The sequence below is a fragment of the Fulmarus glacialis genome, unplaced genomic scaffold (genome assembly GCF_000690835.1).
Source record: "Fulmarus glacialis isolate BGI_N327 unplaced genomic scaffold, ASM69083v1 scaffold17701, whole genome shotgun sequence".
NCBI classification, from domain to species: domain Eukaryota; kingdom Metazoa; phylum Chordata; class Aves; order Procellariiformes; family Procellariidae; genus Fulmarus; species Fulmarus glacialis.
Window position 1 is genome coordinate 5,355 of NW_009192306.1, and position 20,567 is coordinate 25,921.

General features: G+C 36.8%; 1 protein-coding gene across 1 annotated transcript in view; it reads right to left on the bottom strand.

The window, feature by feature from the left end:
- The window catches only part of RAD54B (RAD54 homolog B (S. cerevisiae)), a 23,149-nt gene extending 2,783 nt beyond the window's left edge, over positions 1-20,366 (bottom strand). The window contains exons 1-11 of the mRNA XM_009587031.1: positions 20,177-20,366; positions 16,734-17,021; positions 14,064-14,226; positions 13,119-13,344; positions 8,167-8,374; positions 7,493-7,632; positions 6,626-6,916; positions 5,058-5,233; positions 2,565-2,826; positions 1,190-1,256; positions 700-900 (exon numbers count right to left, since the gene is read on the bottom strand). Coding sequence (XP_009585326.1) covers positions 700-900; positions 1,190-1,256; positions 2,565-2,826; positions 5,058-5,233; positions 6,626-6,916; positions 7,493-7,632; positions 8,167-8,374; positions 13,119-13,344; positions 14,064-14,226; positions 16,734-17,021; positions 20,177-20,201 — 2,047 coding nt within the window. The 5' untranslated portion in view covers positions 20,202-20,366. The remainder of the gene's footprint in view (positions 1-699; positions 901-1,189; positions 1,257-2,564; positions 2,827-5,057; positions 5,234-6,625; positions 6,917-7,492; positions 7,633-8,166; positions 8,375-13,118; positions 13,345-14,063; positions 14,227-16,733; positions 17,022-20,176) is intronic.
- Between the last annotated feature and the right edge of the window lie 201 nt (positions 20,367-20,567).

Sequence of the window (20,567 nt, forward strand, 5' to 3'; positions counted from 1 at the left end):
CCTTTAAGAAACTAGATGAGCTATAAAAGTTAAAATGGATAATAACATAACTTATGATAATTTTTTTTTAATCCTGCTCCTAACTTAAACCTATATACCTGTATGCAGCAAGGTATTAAAACAATTTTGATATGTCAAAAGAACAAGAGACAGGTTCCTACAGAAAGGATAGAACTGAATATTTGCAGCTTGGCTTTACAACTGCCAGGGGATCTTCCAGCATTTCTCAAATAACTATTTTAATCATCCTGCATCAGCTTTAGTTAATAACTGTGAAACGAAGGCTTATATTCAGAGATCTGGAGTAGATCTTCACCTGGTATAGCTGTCCTCAGACAAACAGCTTTTGAACTAGCCCTCACCAGCTACTCATTACTGTTCTTGAATATTGAGAAACAAAACACCATATAGTGTCATTTGGTTGTAACAAATCACTAACTGAGCTGGCCATAGCTAATTCAAGGAATTAAGAGGCATGATACATGAATTGGTTGTTACTGCAAAGGATGAATCTTTTCTCCCCTTCATCTTGTGAAGGGCTCCTATGGATTAGAAAAATCAGCCAATATCTGGAAGATCCCATAATGAACCCTCAACCCTATTTTACTGAGCATCAGAGTTTTCTCCAGTGACAGACTATATATTCAGAATGGATGTCCTTCCTCAGCAATGGCCAGGGATAATGAAGAAGAAACTCACTTTGATGGTCTTTCTTTCCCATACAGTCGCACTCAAGCAAGTCATGGGTAACACAGCTGGAATCTTCATGAAGAGTAAAGAGATTTCTAAGCTCCTCAATGGAAAAATGGATGTGTTCAGATGTCTTGGAAAGGTCTACAACTGCCCCAGACAGGTCTTGTTTGCTGATCTGTCTTTGATAAATCTTTTCTTCTATGGAGCCTGTATTGAAAAAAAAAAAAAAAATAGATATACTGGGATAATTTTTGACCAGTACTTGTCAAGAAGAAAAGTCAAATCCATTTCCCACTATTTTCAGTTATTCAAGCAAAAGCAAAGCAAAGCAATGGCAAATGAATCAATGTGATGTCTCTATTTTAACTGAATTCAGAACAAATAATATATATTTTTAAAGGATGAATTATGTCCAAAACCACTCCCTCCCTGTCTTTTACAGACAAAATTTCAATAGCTGTCTCACTCTAGAGTATGTTTGAGCACCATCTCTGACCTGTGGTTAGCAGTCTGTAGATATATACAGTACGTTTCTGACCATCTCTCCACACTCTAGCCATTGCCTGAAGAAAGCAAAAAGATGAAGAGTATTAACAGCCTACTATACAATGGTATTTCAACTAAAACTTGTAGCCTCCGCTGATCAAATTACCAGTTCTGTTAGCTCATTCAAAAAGATATTGTCCAATTAAAGCATTCCTCAATTACTGTCTTTGTTTTTATAAAAGTCTTCTGGCATTAACTGTAAATAATTTTGAAAACATAATTTACTTTCTGCCATTTATGCTCCCCTTTCTTTCTGTGTACTATAGTAGGAAAGTACGGGTTTCAGCTCCTTCCTGCTAGAAATCCCCTCTTCATATTTGTTTTCCAAGCATCGTCAACTGTTTAATATTTCAGGAATACTCATCATTCTCCCCCATCTCCAAAATTGTTTTTTGCCACAATACATCTTTAAAAATTACTTTTCCATTTCTTTTAAAATTGTAAAATTAGTGTTTCACATCCCCTTTAATTCTTAAACAAACAAAATGTGACTGAGTACTGCTATATGATTTTTTCTAAAAATTGTAAGGGTTACACCTACATACTGGATACAAGTAACCACAACATGGTTTGCGGTCTTTGGCAACCTGTAGCAATTTTGACTGATTTAGCAGACTGTGTTTAAAGCAACAAGACAACTGACCACATGAGGGTACTAATTCACACTCGGAACAGGAGCAGGGCCAAGAATCAGAGCTTATTTCAGGTACTAAGCACACAGCATTACTCTACAATAAAAAGTTTCTTACTAGGTTTATAAAAATATTTTTTAAAATTGTTATTATTAAGGACTATTCTAAATAAACACTCTTATGCCAATAAATAATCCCTTGAGGCCAACAGTGCCATTACAAGAACAGCATAGCACTGGCTTTGTTTTCTTTTTTTTGGCATCATTGCCACATGATTTTCTCATTCTTTTAATTCTGATCAGAACCTCTCCGTTTTTCTCAGGTATTGCAAATCAACAGCAACATTTGCTATGCAGTCTAATCATGTTTTTATTTTCTTTTTAGAAACACAGCAACTTTCCAGTTAAAAAGAGGTCAGGAGACAAAGGGGATACATTACTCACTCCTCCAAAGAAACCAGAATTTAATCCTCTCATTTTTTACTGCAAGAGGGCTTCTAATGATCCCAATATATATAATACAACAGAGAAATATTTCTTCTTTTCTTCTCAGAAAGAGTTTCCCTCCAGTATTGTACTTGTCCAGATGCAATGTGATAATTGCATAGCAATAAGACAAGTAAACCCAGGCTTTTCAAAATCAATCAAGAAACCATTCCCATCCCAACCCACATGTTCGCAGTTGTTATCAGACCTGAATATCCGTAGCTGGATTCCAGTCGATATCATACAGGATCAAATGAGAGGCTCCGACCAAATTCAGTCCTACTCCGCCAGCCTTTGAACTCAGCAAAAAGATAAAAGCTGGACTGAATTTACTATTAAAAGTATCAACAATCTGTTGTCTCTGGGAGACAGGAGTATGTCCATCAAGTCTAGTATAAGAGTATCCATAACGTTTGCATGTCTCTTGTAATATATTTAATGTCTGAGTGTAATTGGATACCAGTACGACTCTGTCAAACAGTAAAACAAAGTTATCTTATCATCTTAGACGTTGGTAAAGTTCAAGTCCAATAACAAATTACTGAAGTCATCTAAGAAAACAAAATTACAAGTCAAGCAAAAATTACACATAAACCTGAGGTTACTCATATTTCCTAAGAAATAAAACATTTCCTATTCATTTGAAGCACATACTATATTTGGATGCATTATACCTACTGTCAAGCATTCAAATGTTAAATAATGAATGTTTTCCTTCACAACAGAATTTGGCTTAATGCACAGATTGCAGGGATCCAGAACCAACCACAAAGATAGATTTTTTTTTTTTTTTAAAATCTCTATTTATACAAAATAGCTGTTGTTAAGGCAGCATTTGCAGAGGGTGTTGTAGCAGCTAATAAATAATATATATATGACTCCACTTACTGAAAAAGCTACTGTCAACTTCTATAGACAACCTTGGAAAATTCTAATAAACAAAATCATGAAAGTCAAATAGGAAAGCAGTTACTTTTTCCTACATTTTATGACTGAAAAGAACTGGGATGAAGGACAGTGAAAGATACCACAAACAATATAGTCTGGATTTCTTTTGTTTTTTTTTTTAAAGCAAGATCAGTCTGATCCCTTAATCTAATGACCCATACTATGTCTGTGTTTTTCCTCCGAAATTTTGACTAAGTAAGTTTCAAAGATCTGCAAATCTAGAATTTCTATCCTCCCAGATATTGAGGATGATTCTACTGAGTGGACAAAGAAAGATCTTTTGAATTTAAGCCATAAGAAAAAAAATAAGGACAATTAGGGCAGTTTCTGTCAGATCTTGTTTGGAGGTCTTTTATAATCTAAACTAAATATAACAAATTCCATCAAAGGTGCTCCATTTTTTAAAATAATTTTCATTAGAAACAAGTACTGAAGAACTAGACAAATAATTTCAGGGAAAACCTGATAAATTAACATTTTAAAATTGTTTTAAAATATTTTATTATTACACTTCACAACTGAACTACATCCAAGACTTGTTTGTAAAGACTTTGCAAGATTGATTTTTTTTGTCAATCAACACCAAATTCACACCTTTGTTTTCACTTAAAAATAGAATATAAACTTCAGAAGAGGACTGGAATTGAGTCTGTATATTGCAAAAACTATTTAGTACTAATAAGAGCAGAGAAACAAAAGAAAAAGAAACATGAACAGCACTGAATTAAAGCAACAAAACTTTTAAAGGTGTAAAATAATGCCTGAACACCAGCTGTAACTCAGCAGCTCCTATAACATTGATAGAGGGAGAGGTGCTTTTTCCTGATACCCCTGTTTCTTTTGACCTACAAGAAATAAGGCCAGTACATTTAGATATTTAGCTGTCATTTGTTTCAATGGATGTTAGACATATGAACTTCAACAAGGCTCAGCTTTCTGATTGGTAAAAAGAGAGCGTCTTCAAATTCAATTACATCAGTGCCAAGAGATCTACTGTTACTTCCCACTACTGAATTACAGCATGTCCTATTTAAGCATCAATTTAAATAAAAGTTAAAAGCTAAATACTTTTGGAATAGCTGGGCTTTAAGGCATGAGCCCATGAAAAAGTTATCATGGGACACAAGGTCATGTGAGATTTCCATGAATCAGCAATTGCACAGTAACTAACCATGTGCATCCTATTACCCCATGATAAACAGAGGTTTTCCTACATGTCAGTGGCATTTACCACAGGGGAAATAAGCAGTTGCTGTGCAAGTTCGTCTGTTGAGACTGGTTACCCTGAACAGAAAAGGCAGCAAGCACTGAGCAGTTAAATGTAATTAAAGAGGAAATAACTTATAATCTAGTAATTAAAAATATTTTAGTGCAATTTAGAATATTTAATACATTAATACATCTCCTCAAGGAGATACAAAGCATTGGAAAGTCTCTGCAAGTAAAGATAATACGTCATAGTACAGGGGCTGTAGCAAACTATTTAACTTGCTGGAACTCAGTATGAAAAATACAAGTATCTTTACCTGGAAAAAATATGAAAAGCATCTTTGAAAATTATGTCAGCTGCAAATCCTAGTCTAGTAATTTAACAAGGAAGAGCCAGGAGTACAATGCATAAATATGCTTGGCACATCTGCAAACAGTTGCAATGCCTTTATTTTGAATATTACATCCCCATGCATTTGAAAAGCAAAACAATATCCAGAAGGTCACTCCCATTATCTCCCTTTTACCTTTCTTTCACACTTGCCTTTCGGAAGAGTTGAGCTCATGGATTGCTGCTAACAACTTCACCAGCACCTGCAATTTTCCTGAATCAGTTTCAGAGAAAGTGTCCGAAGTATAATCTTGTGGAAAGACATCTATTAGACCTTCGTAGAGGCTGGACTCATCGTGTTCATCAGACATAGGATTACAGCTTTTTTCCTATTGAAAATAAAAGGATTCAAGTTCCACATCCCCTCTAGCATGTTTTGGGTTTTTTTAAACTTTGCTATATTTTTATTACAAAGACAAAAGGAGGTATCAAAAGCTGCCACAAAGTAGTGTATCGTGTGAGCATGACAACCTCCCAGTACTGGACTGAAAGCACAGTCTTAAAATACTGATAGTGTTTACTTTAGTTTACACCTCTAATCTAAGATGTTGTTTGCAGCTGAGTAGAAAGTTGTAATACTTAAAACTGAAAAATGCATTTTACTTCTACTTCTCTACTTAAACAACCACACAGGGGTACGCCCACAGCAAAGCCATATCTAAAACTTGGTGAAGGGGGGAATCACTACTCTGTTTATTCTTTCTAAATCCCGTAATACCTTATTATGGAACTTCCCGGTCATTGACTTTTTTTAGGAAGATGCTGTCATTAAGATTCAGTTATGCAACTGGAAATGAAGAAAAGCTAGCAAGTAAAACAATAAAATAGAAGAAATACAGGTAATATTTTGCTGTACTTTGAAAAGCAATGTTTCACAGGGAGGAAAAAGCCAAACTACTCAAATGCCAAAACCACAATGGCAATAAATGACTTGCACATATAGTCCTTTCCATTCCTATAGTTTCTAAAGGCTTACACTTTCACATACAAAAAATTTCTAATGTTTATACTATGAAGTAAAGGCAATGAACTTTACCTGGCAGTGTTGAAAGTTAGAGGGAGGTCTGTGCTATGGACATTCCTACAAAATCATGAAGTATGTCTTTTAAGAAAGATTTACGTTTCCACCCACCTTACTTGGATGTTGACTAGTGGCCATAGAAGTTAGTATTACCAAGTTCTAACTATCACATTATTTATCTATAGGAATGAGAACATTTCTATAGAAATAACAAGGTGTACAGTGTGATAGGATCCCAGGAGAAGTGGAAATGAAGACATCTAGTACCACGGACATCTTGAGCCTGCAGCTCCCAGTGTCACTGAGCTTGAGAGAGTGAAATTATCATGTGGACAGGTAGGTTTCAGAGGAATCAGCAGACAGAGTACACAGAATAATCTCTAGCTAACAGTGTTCTTTGTAAAATTCACATTTATATGTATTTTTACAAATATTCAGAGACAAGATTAAGAGGGAAAATACATGAAGAACAAGAAAATACCACAAGGCAATAGGAAACTGGTGAGATATCTTCCCTGAGTACACTCAGATTTCCTAACATTTATGTTTTTGAAAGCAGACCTCCTAAAGCAAGTTGTATGTGAGAGGAGAGTTTGGAAATTACCCTAAGTAACATGCACATTGACCATAACATAGTTTTAGCGACCTTTGCCTGCTGAAATGACTAATTGCAGGCACCCACTCCCACGCAAATAGATACCTTTATAGCTTTAAACAGAAGACACGGATGATTGCAAAGTTTTTTCAAAGCTCCTATACATATTAGGTGAGGACTGTTTTCTAGCCTGCCTTGTAGACAGGACCTAATAACTCGAGAACTAAGCAGTTTTCGATACAATTCAAGCTGCAGTGCTGTTGGTAGGCAGAAGATTATGCTCTCCTTTTTGGGGGGCAGAAATTTGTTTATAATCTCCTGTGTTCTCCTTAGAATAAAGAGTCCCGTGAGGCGTGTGAGTTCTGCTGCTCTTTTTTCTCCTAATTCCTTTTCCTCCTAAAAGAACAAAGCACAAAATTAATTATAATCTTGCATTTCATCACAATAATTTTCTGTATGATTTTAATTAGGTATTTAAATAACATTTTAAAAGTATGATAGCGCTTTCTGACATGGGATTGTACTGACCAATTCTTCTCCAATTAGTACCACTGCATTAGCTTAGTTCTAGGTCTGGTTTCTAAAATCTTAAACATAGGAAGATAATGTCCCAGAAGACATCCAAGGCTTGAATTATATTCTAGAATTTCTCAAGATGCAATAAAATCATGCAGATTTTGCAGTACTGTGGAGAAACTAAGAATGAATAAAGTATCGTCACATGGTAATGCACATGGCATTTTCGGGAATGCAAGGTGTTGGAACAATTTTTGCCTGCTAATTAACAGGCAGCTGAAATGACCTGATCTCAACATGCATGTATTCCTCCTTTGGCTCCCTTTGGAGAACAAGTGAATTTATTTCAAATAGGAGGTGAAAAGCTTTTGCTACTATTAGTAGTCCTGAGCTTCATTTTATTCCATAGAAAGCAAATTTCATAGTGCTGTCTATGAATTTTCTTCTATAATATACCTTTGTTGCTGAAGGTTCTCTGGATCTGACAATCGGTTCCTCATATATCTTTCTATATGTGGATAAAGAACCAAGTATTCCTGGATTCACAAACTCTATTAATGCATAAAATTCTTGCAAGTCATTTTGGATTGGAGTACCTGGAAAGAGAAAAAAAAAAATTTTGCATTTGGTAACTTTTTCTTGAAACTGATAGAAGTACAATTGTTGAATGCAGGGTTTAATGTTGAGAATGCATCTTGAAAACAGATCTTTGGTTTCAATGTGAACTACTCAGAGTTCTGAATTAATCTTTATCATGATTAATAAGCTACTGTCCTACTAACTAAACAGACTGCACATGTAATTGTTTTGACAAAGGAATTTAAAAAGTCAAGTTCTAAATCAATTTTATTAAATAACGACAAAGGAAAACAATGAATGTATGCAAACAGAGTCCTGATTCCCTTACAGAAGTTCCCAGGCTCCTCGCCTGCCCCTGAAGATAGACAAATTTTGCATTTATTTAAAAAAATTGGAAATAATCTGTTTTTACAAGACCCAAGATTTGTGCATTTAATACCCATTGCCAAAATTTATACTGTGCTCCTGCCCCACTTACAATATCTTTTTCCTTTACCCCAACCTAGTACTATTAACATAGCGAAATATTAAAAGTAACTGTAGATACTAACCAGTAAGGATAATTCTCCTCTCACAAGACAGACTAGTGAGGGCTGTAGTTGTCTTAATAGAGCTATTTTTCAGACGATGTCCTTCATCACAGATTAGGAGGTTAAATTCTATAGCCTGAATTTGATCCAAAGATCGCAGTAGCATCTCGTAACTGATTATCATAGCTGAATAAAGTGGAGAAACAATGAATTCTTCTACTTTGTGGTCCTGCAGGCATAAAGGAAAATATATCATACAACTATTTCTTTGGAGATCACTCATCATATTCCTTAAACATCTAGTGTCTAAAGAAATTTATTCTAGCATGACACAAGACATTTACTATCTCCTTCATGAGTTTGGATTATTGATTCTTTCCTAATTTGCAAAGGAAATATGGGATCTGATACAGCAATTTAGAGTTTTACCACCACATTAAAAGAAAATTTATTATTCTTTTAGGCCTTCAAATCCTCTGAGACACATTACCGTGAAGGTGAAAAGCACAGGCTCCCTGTAACAGCTTCCCAGTCCTGGCATTTAGGTAAGCTTCAAATGAATAATTAAAGCCAAGATAACAAAGACGCATAAGTAGCTGCCTGTACATTCACTTCGGCATCTCAAGCCGTAAGGTGCAGTGACGTGGTCCAGGAAGGTAGGAAGTTACCACATTCTACCAAAATTCCCTTTGTAGTTTTGAATTGAATATGATACTAACTTTGTTACACGCCCTTAACATTGATGGGTTGGCCAACAGGTAAGGGCAGCCTGGGACTCAAAAAATAGAGCCCATAACCAGCCCCAGAAAACATGCCTGTCTACTGCTAAATAAATTTCTAAGCCCTGTATTACTGGTCAGAAAATGTCTACAAGCCCCTCCACTCTTATATACCCTTCAAACCCTTTTCCTTCAATAGACATCAAGACTTTTGATGTCTATCGAAGGAAATAGACACACTAAATAAAAAGTCACTATAATGCAACAGGGACCTTCTTCCAAAAAAGTTTCCTAGAAATAGTTACATTTCTGCGCAGACTTGTGAATGTACTAGAATTGCTTACCTGTCTCGCAATTATGCCTAAGAATGGAAAAATCTACTGTGGGCACATCCCTCACCATTCCGCCCGGCTCCAGATGCTAATTCCCTGCACGCTCCTTCCTATTTCCTAACAGTGTTCACTAACTAAGCAGGCTATGGGTACAGCTGACAAGCTGAAGGACCTCTTTAATTGTGAAAGCAAATCAGGCTAGAGCCTCAGAAGGTATTTTTATTTGCAAACAAGATCAGTTACCAAACACAGACAACTAAGTCTGGAGCCAGATGGTGTAATACACTGTAAAAGCAGCACCACTTAATTATCACAACCTTTAGAGCCTCCTAGCAGGTGATTCAGATGAATCTGTGGGCCGAATCTGGCACATTAATCTCACAAAGTACCTTGTGGTAGATCAGTCCCCACATGCTGCTCACGAAGAGGCCCAGCACGTGTTGGAGGAAGCATGGAGCAGTGAGGAGCAGGTAACAAGGGCATGCACAGATTTCCCCAGGTGTTTGGACTGGACCTGAGCATTCCTGTTGTTTCCAGGACTGTAGTTAACTGCCTGTTTTCTGGCCAGTATTTTTACTGCCATTTTCAAAAGAGGAGCAGAAAACTTCCCAACACAGGAACAGAGACACAGAGGAGCTCTGTAGGCAACACCCAATGTTGTCCCTGCCCAGTATTCAGGCTCCACATTGCAGCCCTGAAGACAGAGGCAATGCCTCTGTGGCCTTCTCTTGGGATGGTCAAGCATCAGAAGATGCCCAGGGTTCAGAAATCATTTTGTTTTCCTACACTTTCAGGCTGTGAGCTGAGACTACAGGGAAAGTGTTGAGGCACTGGGGAACTGCCTCCAACGTTCCTCCCCTGGTAAATCATCAATTCCTCTGGGCTGTTAGAACCCCTTAAAAAAAAGCAGGAGAGTCCTGGCATATTATAAGCCCCCTGCAGCCAAATATAATATATTCCCTGCTGTATATAACAACAGCAGTGGATGATGGACTAAAAATTAAAATGAATTTACAAGTTAATTTACAAGTAATTAATTTATCCTCTTAACTGGCTGCAAGATATGTATGTATTATAGCCTCCATTTTCACAATTATCCAAAGTGACTTGACAGGTTTAAGCGAGTTGCCCGGAGCCACATATGGAGCAATTGTCAATCAGTATTAGAGCTCCATAATGTCCCAGACTTACTCTTTGAACAGATCTTTCTTTGCACTAGTCCAAATCCAATGTAGCCGTTGAAGTGTAAATTAAAAAATGCTGAATCATGAAGCAATGTAAACCTTTAATTAATTAATTCTCCAGATATTTTGACTTAAAAACCAAACCAAAACAACTCCAGTAGAATCCAGTAGATACTCAGCAAACAGATAAAGGAGTCATTCTCTCAAACACGTCTCAAATGCTGATAACATGGATTAACAAGACCTAAATGTAACCTTTGTGGAGATGCCTTCATTTTAAAAGCAATGTCCTCTACATGACATTTGCATTTTAACAGAAGTAAACTGTAATCACATTTTAAAAGCAGATAACGTCCTGGTTTTTTGAAGAGTCTATTACTGAAGGGTTACAATCAGTCCATGGTGTTTCAGCATGAAAGTGAGGAAAACATCCCTAACATACTTTAAAAAGTCTGCCAGTTCTTTGAATGTATTCCTTATAGGCAAGAATAGGAAAAAAATAAGTTTGAGACAAGCTCTTCCTTTTAAGTTATACTGGAGAAATAACAGTATGGTAATTGCTGTTTTTCTGAAGATGATAGACAGCAAATTATTTTGAAATACCTCATTATACCCAGGCAAGTCACATTGTGTCTTCCTTTTGCATGACAATGTATTCCTTGCTATTTGGGAACACAATCTTAAAAGCCGCTGAGTGTCCTCAATCCAATGGCTCCAATGAGATGAGTGAGAATATTAAAGTTATTTAAATTAAAAGAAAATGAAAGCTACTGTCATTTTGGGTCATAGTAACTGTCAGCAAATTCAGGTTTTCTCCTCCCAATATTATTCATAAGAACTGCAAGAAAATGTTCAATCATTTCTAACTACCTTTTCAGGTAAAAATGTTGCCATATTACATTTTGCCTTATCCACTTCTTTTAGAAACTTCCACATTTCTCATCCTAACCTATATTACATTACAGTTCCTGATAAGTCAGTTTGCTTCATTTCCACATCTTGAAACAAGTTATTAAAAAAAGCAAATGATGCAAAGAGCACCTATTACATGTGGATTGTCCTCAGTGGAAGATGAGTAGGTTCAGTAATTTCAAGGGTTTGACAATAATGAGTGGAATTCAAAGAAATTATTGTTACAAAATTTCGTACACTCTACAAAAGAGTTTAAAAACAGTTTGAAAACTTTCATTTCATCTGAAATATTCACTCTTCCATACAGACAGTAAGGATAATGCAAGAAACTAAAAGCAAATCTGGTTGATGTAAGAATTGGGTCATCTTTAGAATGAAGTTTCTTCAATCTACTTGTATGGAATTAGTTAAAAAATACCTCTGGAAAATAAAGATCTTTATCTCTGTTGTAAGCACCAATGAAGATACTGTAAGTTCTCCACTTCCTCCCACTGGCACAACTCAAATATATAGGAACAAGGAAAAAGTAGGGGTACAGCAGATTGCTGAATGTACATACAGAAACCACAGTTTGCTAAACAACCTCTCCTTCCTTTCTGCTATGAATGCCCACTCCATATGGACATGGGGACCAGAAGTCTTAGGAGAAGAAATACTGGATGGTAAATTATGAAAAACAGAGCTTGAATCTGAAAGCTTCAGAAGCGTTAATGAAGGCATGAGCAAGTCTCCTTCAATTCACAGCTTCACGAATGCCGGTTCTGAGGGGACCCAACCCTCTGACTGAGATATTGAGCCATGCTTAACGGGAACATTTACATGGCAAGAAAGCCTTACTGGATAACCAGAGCAACACATGTCTCTCCTCCAGAGAAAGTGCTCAGTCAGTGAAGCTACAGCCTCACTCCTTGAACTCCCTTGTCTTTTACTTGGCCAGGTGCTTTCCTGCCTGATGTGGTCAATAAAGGTCGCTGAAGCACAGAGTCTGTGCTAGAACTTTCAGTCTTTGCAGTAAAGGATGGAGAGAGTTTTGTGTTTCAAAAACAAAGGTAAGACCCTAAAGGTCTACCAAGGAGATTAAAAGATGAAATACTTGGTCAGCACATGAGATTCATCCAGGCACTACAGGAACTTGGGAGTGTCATTACCAGTGGGAACAGCTCCACTATAGGAGGGGGACAGGGATCAGCATCATCCCACTCCTTTATTAAGATTTGTACTTGTCTGCATTCTTCTAGTGTCAAGAGATATTCACATTATCTAACATTGAGACTCTAGGCTTGGTAACTTAAGAGACTTTAAATCATCCCTACAGAAACCTAATTCTTGACAGTGACAGTAAAGGGAATAACCTTCTGAAGTAACCTGAAACAGACAGCAGAAACACAGAGGAAAAAATTTTCAGTACAGAACAAAAGCAACTACCACAGAAACGGAGTACAAGTCAGTGAAGGTAGATGCTCTGGTACCTAAAGCAGGGAAGGTGTGCACTTTGACAGACAACAGAAAGCTCCTTAAACTGAAGAGGCACAAGGAGGAGCATGTTACCTTTTACATCTTCAAAGGTGAAGCCTGAGGAAAGACAAGACAGACATATGCTACACAGGCAGGTGAGCTTGAGTTATGATCTGGTTACTGACAGCTAAATGCCCATGTGGACAATTACTCGAAGGAGAAATAAAGTATTACAAATAAGTATTAATAGAGAATTACTAGTTTTGGTCTCTGGTTAAAAAAGGAAAAAAAAAAAAAAAAAGGAAAAAAAATCACAAGTCCTATATTCTGAGCAAAATATGACCTAATCCCCTTTTGGAAATAAATCTTACCTGATCAACTGTAAAGACCTTGATCCTTTCACTTCCCAACCATTTCTGAAATTCTTTTTTCCAGTTTTTTACCAGACTCCCAGGGGTGACAATTAGTGCTCGCTTTAGCACAGGTTTGCATCCATAGACCCCTTGACGCAAAAGAGTCCAGACAAGTGCAATGCATTGCAATGTTTTTCCTAAGCCCATTTCATCAGCAAGAATAGCTCCAAATCTGCCACTAACTCTGGAAGATATAATTAGGCGGTGGTAACATTTTAAAAGACATCTCTATAATTATTTACAAATGGTTTAGGGAATTGCTTCTTGTGGTTGTTTTGTGAAGTATAAAGAACCTATGTATACTTACTATGCTCTACTGTAGGTTTTCATTCAGTTATACCAGAGTGAAATTCTTCGTTTTCTAGATTAATACATTAGCCCTCCAAAACCAAATAAAAGCAGTTTAAATCTGCTTTTAGAATTAAAATTATTACCTAATATTTTTAAAACTTGTATATACCTTAAGGAATCTATGACTTGAGAAAACACTTTTGAAAAAAGTACTGTATTTTTTCCAACAGGTTGGTATAATATAGCTTCTTTATTCTAAATGCCTGAATTATAAATTATATGAATAATTACGAATTATATGAATTACAAATCCCAGAAAGCAGTGTTCTTTAGCATGAGTTAGACTGTATCCATGTTCACAAGACCTCGTATTTGCAGTAGAACTGACAGGCTTTTTGGTGCACTAGCTTCTCATCACATCTGGCAAAGTCGTAGCAAGCATGATGCTACATACACGTCAGAAAAAACTTGTGCAACCTTTACTGGAGGAAAATTACTAATATTAATTAATTGAACAATTGCTCAAATCTTCCCATTCAAATTGTCTAATTTCGAACATGGGCATGAAAATATTACACGTATTGAAAGCCAAAAGGATAATTATCATCTTACCTCATTCCCATTACACATTCATATAGAAATATAATTCCTTCTTTCTGATGCGGTCGGAGATTATTTGCAAGGTAAGGATCTACAACTACATCCACCATAGGTAAACCAGCTTTATTGAACGTCCACTGATGACTTGCATTTGGTCTTGGCATAACTAGAGAATCTTGAAGTTCAAAACATATGCAAGTATTGCACAAAAACATTATTTTTAGTCTGTTAGCAAAGGGTATTATTTCTCTAACTCAGCTACAGAATAAAGTCAATGATCTAATGACTGTTAGAAATACTGTTGAATATATTGACCATTCTCAGACAGAAAATGCATTTACCAACAGAGCATCTAGATAGCCTTCTAAATAAAAAATCCTTTTACAGAGGTTTCCCAAATAGTTTGCACTTTTCTCGAAGGTAAAGGTGACAAACTGAGAAATCTGAGTATTTTTTAATGATGAGGTGAAACTGCCTACCTCATAAATGTTGCATGATGACTTTGAATGCAGAGTTAAATCAGAAGTTGTTCTAAAAGGCCTCTGAATGGAAAGTTTAAGAAAAAGAACATAAACAATGACCTACATAAAATCTAGATACTATATTTCAAGGGGATATTCTTGTAGCTGCTCAGAAACACTTCTCTGCCTGAGAAACAGAGATAAAAAGACAACGATTTGTTAAAAAAAAAAAAGGGAAGGATTGAGAGTGAGCTGACAAAGGCTGCCACAGTGCATGAATAAAAGAAGTTGACAGGTTTGAAGAGGCAAAGAGAGCATGAAGTACTGGGCTACATCTGAATAAATCTGCTTGCCATAATTTGTTTACAAATCTAACGTCATAATGTTGCTAGACAATGTCCATACTGGGTTGCTTATATTGCTACACATCCTCACTGAAAAGTTGTATTGTCAGAGGACAGAATGAGAAAGCAATTTATAGCTGCTGGCATTTTTATGTCACTAGAGTAGATCTATATTGATAATTTATTCATGGGAATAGGTTGGTTGAAGGCTTGTATCATTCAGGGAGATTTTGTTTCCTACTGACAAAGGGCTGAGTTCTGTTGGATTACATCAAATTGCATGTGTATATATTTAAGAGCCAATGGTGACAAAAAGATATCTTTTCTGACAAAATTTTGCAGCCTCAGAGATGGGGAAGAAACAAGGCTTTGATAAGCAACAGACTAAAAGCTTAGAAATCATACGTGGAAGACGTGGCTCTACATCTTTGTCACTGTGCTCTGTTCTGATGAGCACAGGGATATGTGACTTTCCATTTTGAAAAAGCTGCATTTTAATCAACTATAGTCATAGACCTCAACATGAAAACCTCTGACTTTTCCAATACCAAGGTCCTGGTCTTGTAAAGTATCCCTGTTACTTCTGAAAGAGGTTATGCAACAAGGCATTAAATAAACTATGTGATCCTCCTCTGGAAGCAACTCTAATGACTGAGAGTCCAACCTATTGATGTGTTGAGGGCTCTCAAAATCTCATAGGAGGTACTCAAATTCACCAGAAGAGAAGTCAAAGGAGACAACTAGAATAAAATGTAGTTTTTTAACAGACTAGTGCAGAAACAGCAAAGAAGTTAATCTGAGTGCTGAATATATCAGCTCTTTGCCAGATTTTAGGTTAGAAAGCTAATGCAGTATCATCTTGCAACCACAGGAAGGAACATTCTTAGATACAACATAATCAAGTTGAATTCAGACCAGAAGCTGGTGTTAATAAGGCTGCTCTACAAAAGGGCCAATGATATCACTAATTACCACTTGATTAAGATGTCATTGTTTATTTACATAGCAGCCAGGTAGCAGCTTTGAAAAGTCCCATAGTATCAGGATATGAGGTAAGAAGTAGGATGGAGGTATAACTATAGTAAGAAAGTAGAACCAACTTGTATTTTTTTTAAATATGCATTGCTCTGCTTAGTAACATTTCTTTAAACTCATTTTTGTCTTCCATCTGAAAGATAAAGCCATCAGGAGAATATAGCTCCTAAATGGTTTGTTATTGACAGACAAGAGAGTACTTCTCGTTTAGATAAGCAACGCCACTTCTGCAGCTATCAAATGTTTACAAGATCCCTCTTATACAACTGCTTAACCAGCCTGTTTCTATGCAATTTGTGAACTCTCATGGCTCTTCAGCACACGGTACTTCTAGCATTATAAAACAAAACTTTTATTCCAAAATGTATCTGGTTGAGTTTGAGCAGTGTAGTTACATTCGCTGGCTGTGAAGGATCAGGCACTGTCAGAAGCAATTCTTTGAATCTGGCTTAACTTCTCTATTACTGATCCTCCACTGTAATTACTGTGCTGCCATATTATATCAGTGCTTCACTGACCCCAGTGGGAAGTTGTAACTCATCTAGAACTTCTAGCATGTGTCAGACTGTTTTTCTGATCAATTTTTCTTGTCAAAACTCTCAGAAACCACTCTAACTTGTTTCTACAGCCATCTGTAACAACTATGAGGAACTTTATGCAGTGCAGAGCATTTCACTTCTTAGAAACACACATGATAAAATCCCAACAACGTATTGATAGAAACACTGGTACTGTCAGAAATACTTCAGTAATTGGTGGCGGAACAAGAAAATTTTGGTTACACATTCAACTTTTTTGAGAGCCAGAGGATGCTTAAAGAAACTTAAAAATCTGAATCTTACTTGAAGCATTTGGATCGTGGCGAGGTTTGTAGCTTTGAGAATCTTTGAGCGTATTCTCTTTAGTATTGGATTGACAGACACTTTTGTACGGTTTACAGAATGGTTTCATATTAGTTTGAGATAAAGCAGTTGGGACTGTGTCATGAGTCCCTATTCCAGCCTGAAAACACCTGCCACTGCTGAAGTCATCTGCTGAAATTACACCCATCACTTCAATTTCTTTTCCTCCAACCATTAGTGTTTGGCCTTCATCAAGACTGCCTAGCTCTTTAGATTTATATCCAGTACCTAAAAGAACATAAAAATTTGGCAATTAGGACAACACAGCAAATACTACTTCCTTAACATCAGTACTCATCTGCAGGAAGGAAAAACAAAACTGTCAACAGGTATTTGATTCTTAAACATTTGAATTACACATATGAACTCATAAAGCTTTCCCTCCTTAACAGTCTGACATTTCAGTGCTAATAATCAGAATTAGATACCAGAATATCTAAGCAAATATTCTATCATCATCATCCACAATCAGTTCTACTGAAAGTCAAATACCCAAATATCCAAATATCCAAATATTATGGGAATTTACAAAAAACAGCCCCATATCATAAAAACCAGCAGCTTGCCTTAAACTTTCTCAAAACTAATGACTATTCTAGGTCCTTTTTCCTTCCTTTCATGCCCTGATATGAACACCACTAGCCCCTCTTACTGTGGATCTAGACAGAATATTCTACGTTCAAAATCATTCTAAATTAGCTTTTCACAAGTAAGGACTCATATGCATCCGAAATCTTTACTTCTACATATGCTCTGAAACATATATGCCTGATTTTTGCCAGGATTTATCAATTAAACTCAATAGTTTCCTCATTCAAAAACCTACCAGGGAGCTGATGAATTTTTCTATGCCCCCTTAGGGACTCTACCAGGTGGGCATTCTCAGAGCAGCTACCACATACTATTAGTCTCATTACAAAATACAGCAGCAGCTGTCACTTTCTTTTAAGATAAAGATGTAGGAAAGAGCGGTGGTTCCTTCTTTTAAATAGCATTCTAGTGGTTGAAGCTCTCACATAAGAAACAGGAGACATATATAGTTTCTTTTCTTAACTCAGGGAGGTCAAAGCCACATCTCTACCTCAAAATTAGAAACAGGAACATTCTTTACCCTAGTTGTTGAATTTGTGCCACTCTGAATAAACAGGCTTGGATCCTTAGTTGGGGCAAAAAAATAAAAAGCATGACTGTGTAGACCAGCAGTTAAAGCACTCACCCGTGAAAGAGGCAAAACTCCCCAAGGTTTTACACATATTTTATCCAACAAACAGTACATAGAAAGACTGCTGGGAGCTGTTTGCAAAGCTCAGGTCTCCCACTTCTAGGAATGTGCCTTTCCCAAAGGGTTGGAAGGTGAAGATCTGGATTTGAATTCTTTTAAAAGAACAGATTTACTGAGGTGTTTCACAGTCTAAGCAAGTGCTGAAAAATAGTCTGGCCAAAAGGGGAAGGGAGGTATTTTTCTTTCCGTCCTCTAAATGCATGCAAAAAGCACACAGTGATCCTTGTTTGGTTCTTGAAAGAACACTTGATTTCAGGAAGGAGCTGAAGACGCCAGAACACAAGAGAATGCACGTGCCTTCCTAAATGAGGTGCCTGGCGAGAGCATTTATGACCTCTCCTTTGCTCTGCATTTTGTTTTCTGTTACTGCCTCTACACAGCTTCAAGCTGAGCATACTGAATACAGGTGTATCCCTGTGCAGGATCTTTTGGATTACGGTCCAAAGAGTCTAATTCTAAGACAGGATGGGCTTTAAGGGTAGATGGGAACTTAGAAAAGGCAAAAAACAAACCTACAAAGCTCAAATATTTATGCAGCTGTCAGAAATAATAACTGTTTCTATAACATATAGCAAATTAAATTCTTTGTAATACATTATTAAGGAATTAGGACACTTTCAGGGGAGAAAAGCAAGATGTTCTGCTGCCTCGAAAACAAGCTACAGCCTGTGCTGGTTTTAGGTTCCCATGCCCCTTCTTAGATTCAGTCCTGGTATGCCTAAGTGAAAAATAATCTTCCTTTGCCCTTTTCTTCCCATTTAAAAATAATAATCCTGGATGCTCATTCACATTCACTGTAAACTTCCTAGTATTAAATGCAATTTTGGAGGTAAGCACCACTACTGGACCTTTCCTTCTCACTCAATGGGCTTGTAGAGTAATTGCAGAAATTTAAAACTTAAACTGCTTAAATTGGTCAATTTATGATTTTCTTAGAATGAACAAGCATTGAAAGCAACTCTGAATGGGCAAGTTAGCAGCAATGACATCAGTATCATTGTGCTCCCTGACACCATCAAACGCAGCAAAAAGACTTTTACCAGCAAGAATCAGAATATTCATTTTTCTATTGTGTTTTCTGCTAATTCAAGAAGACAGGACTTGAAAAAAACACAAGAACAACAGGGTGGTGGCTGATGCATTCCAGGCATTACTCTCTTTCTCCCTGCCTTTTTCAAAAACAAGCAAGTCTGTACATATATTGCTTTGCTATAAATAAATTCAAATTAAATTCTAAGTCACAGAATGATTTGCAAATCAAAACTGCCTGGTCCTAACAAGGCTCACAATGTCATGATTGTAACAAAAGAGCAGAAAAGCCATCTCAGCCCTAAAATTAATCAACTTATGTTTTGTAGCAACATTGTCCAATCCTACTCCCTTACAAAATATCTTTGGCTCAGTTAGCAAAGTTAATTCTTGCTTTGCTTTCAGTAAAAAATTATTGCTTTAAGTTGACTGCAGCCTATAGTTTGCCAGTCTTATTTTTAACTCTGATATCAACCCAAACTGTGTCTTACAGCAGCAGCTGCTGCTAAAACTACAAGACTAAAAATTGCTACACAGTTGACTTTGGCTTGGCTGGAAAATGTTGCTGTTTGCTTGTCTTTCCAACAAAGACAGTATTTTTAGCTGTTTGACTGGCTGAAAAGCACAGACCCAACCTCTGACATTCCCGGTTGCCATACTGCTGCCTGGAATATCTACAAGGAACTTACCTGTATATTTTCCCCTAATTTTAACACCTTCTCCAATGCATTATGTGAGCAACCAAAATCAACTACTCATCCCTCATTTGGCGTCTCTGCTGAATTAGTACAGCCGTTCATTTCCAGATCCTCTCCTTGGACTAGCATTTGGTGTTTCTGTGAATAATGTTATTCAGCCTGTCCCAGCCTCCCCCAGCATCTGCCTTATATGTAAGAAATATAAAGCTTTCTTGCCATCACCCCCCCCCCAAAAAAACCCTACTGTTTTTTCATCCCGTGGTCGACATTGGTATGGGGAACTCTAAATTATCTAAAGAGCGGGTCTCTCTTATTCAAAGCACAGTAATTTTAAGCCAGTTGTTCACTTACACAAGTATGCAAATCTACAATACCTCTTCCAATGTCTTTGCCTTCCATATCTTTCAATATTACTGACTTTCCTTTTGTAATAAGAACAGCATCACCTTCCCACTTCTTGTGCTTTTTCTTTGATGCTTTACACCACACAACACTGAAATATTTCACAAGGCAGTCAGGTTCTTCCTCAGCTGCTTCTTCCTTTGCTGTCCCTGATGTTGGCAAATAGAGTGTATCTAAAAGGGAAATAAAATAGCAAAGAATATCTCAGGTTCTCTTGACGAAGTGTACAGTCATTTGCATTTCAAACAAATCAAGGACAATCTATGCATTTCATCTTACATAAAGTGGTGTATTTCCCGTCCTGGGCCGCTTATGGCAGTTTGGATTGAGACAGAACAGCACATGAGGACTCACCCTGAAATA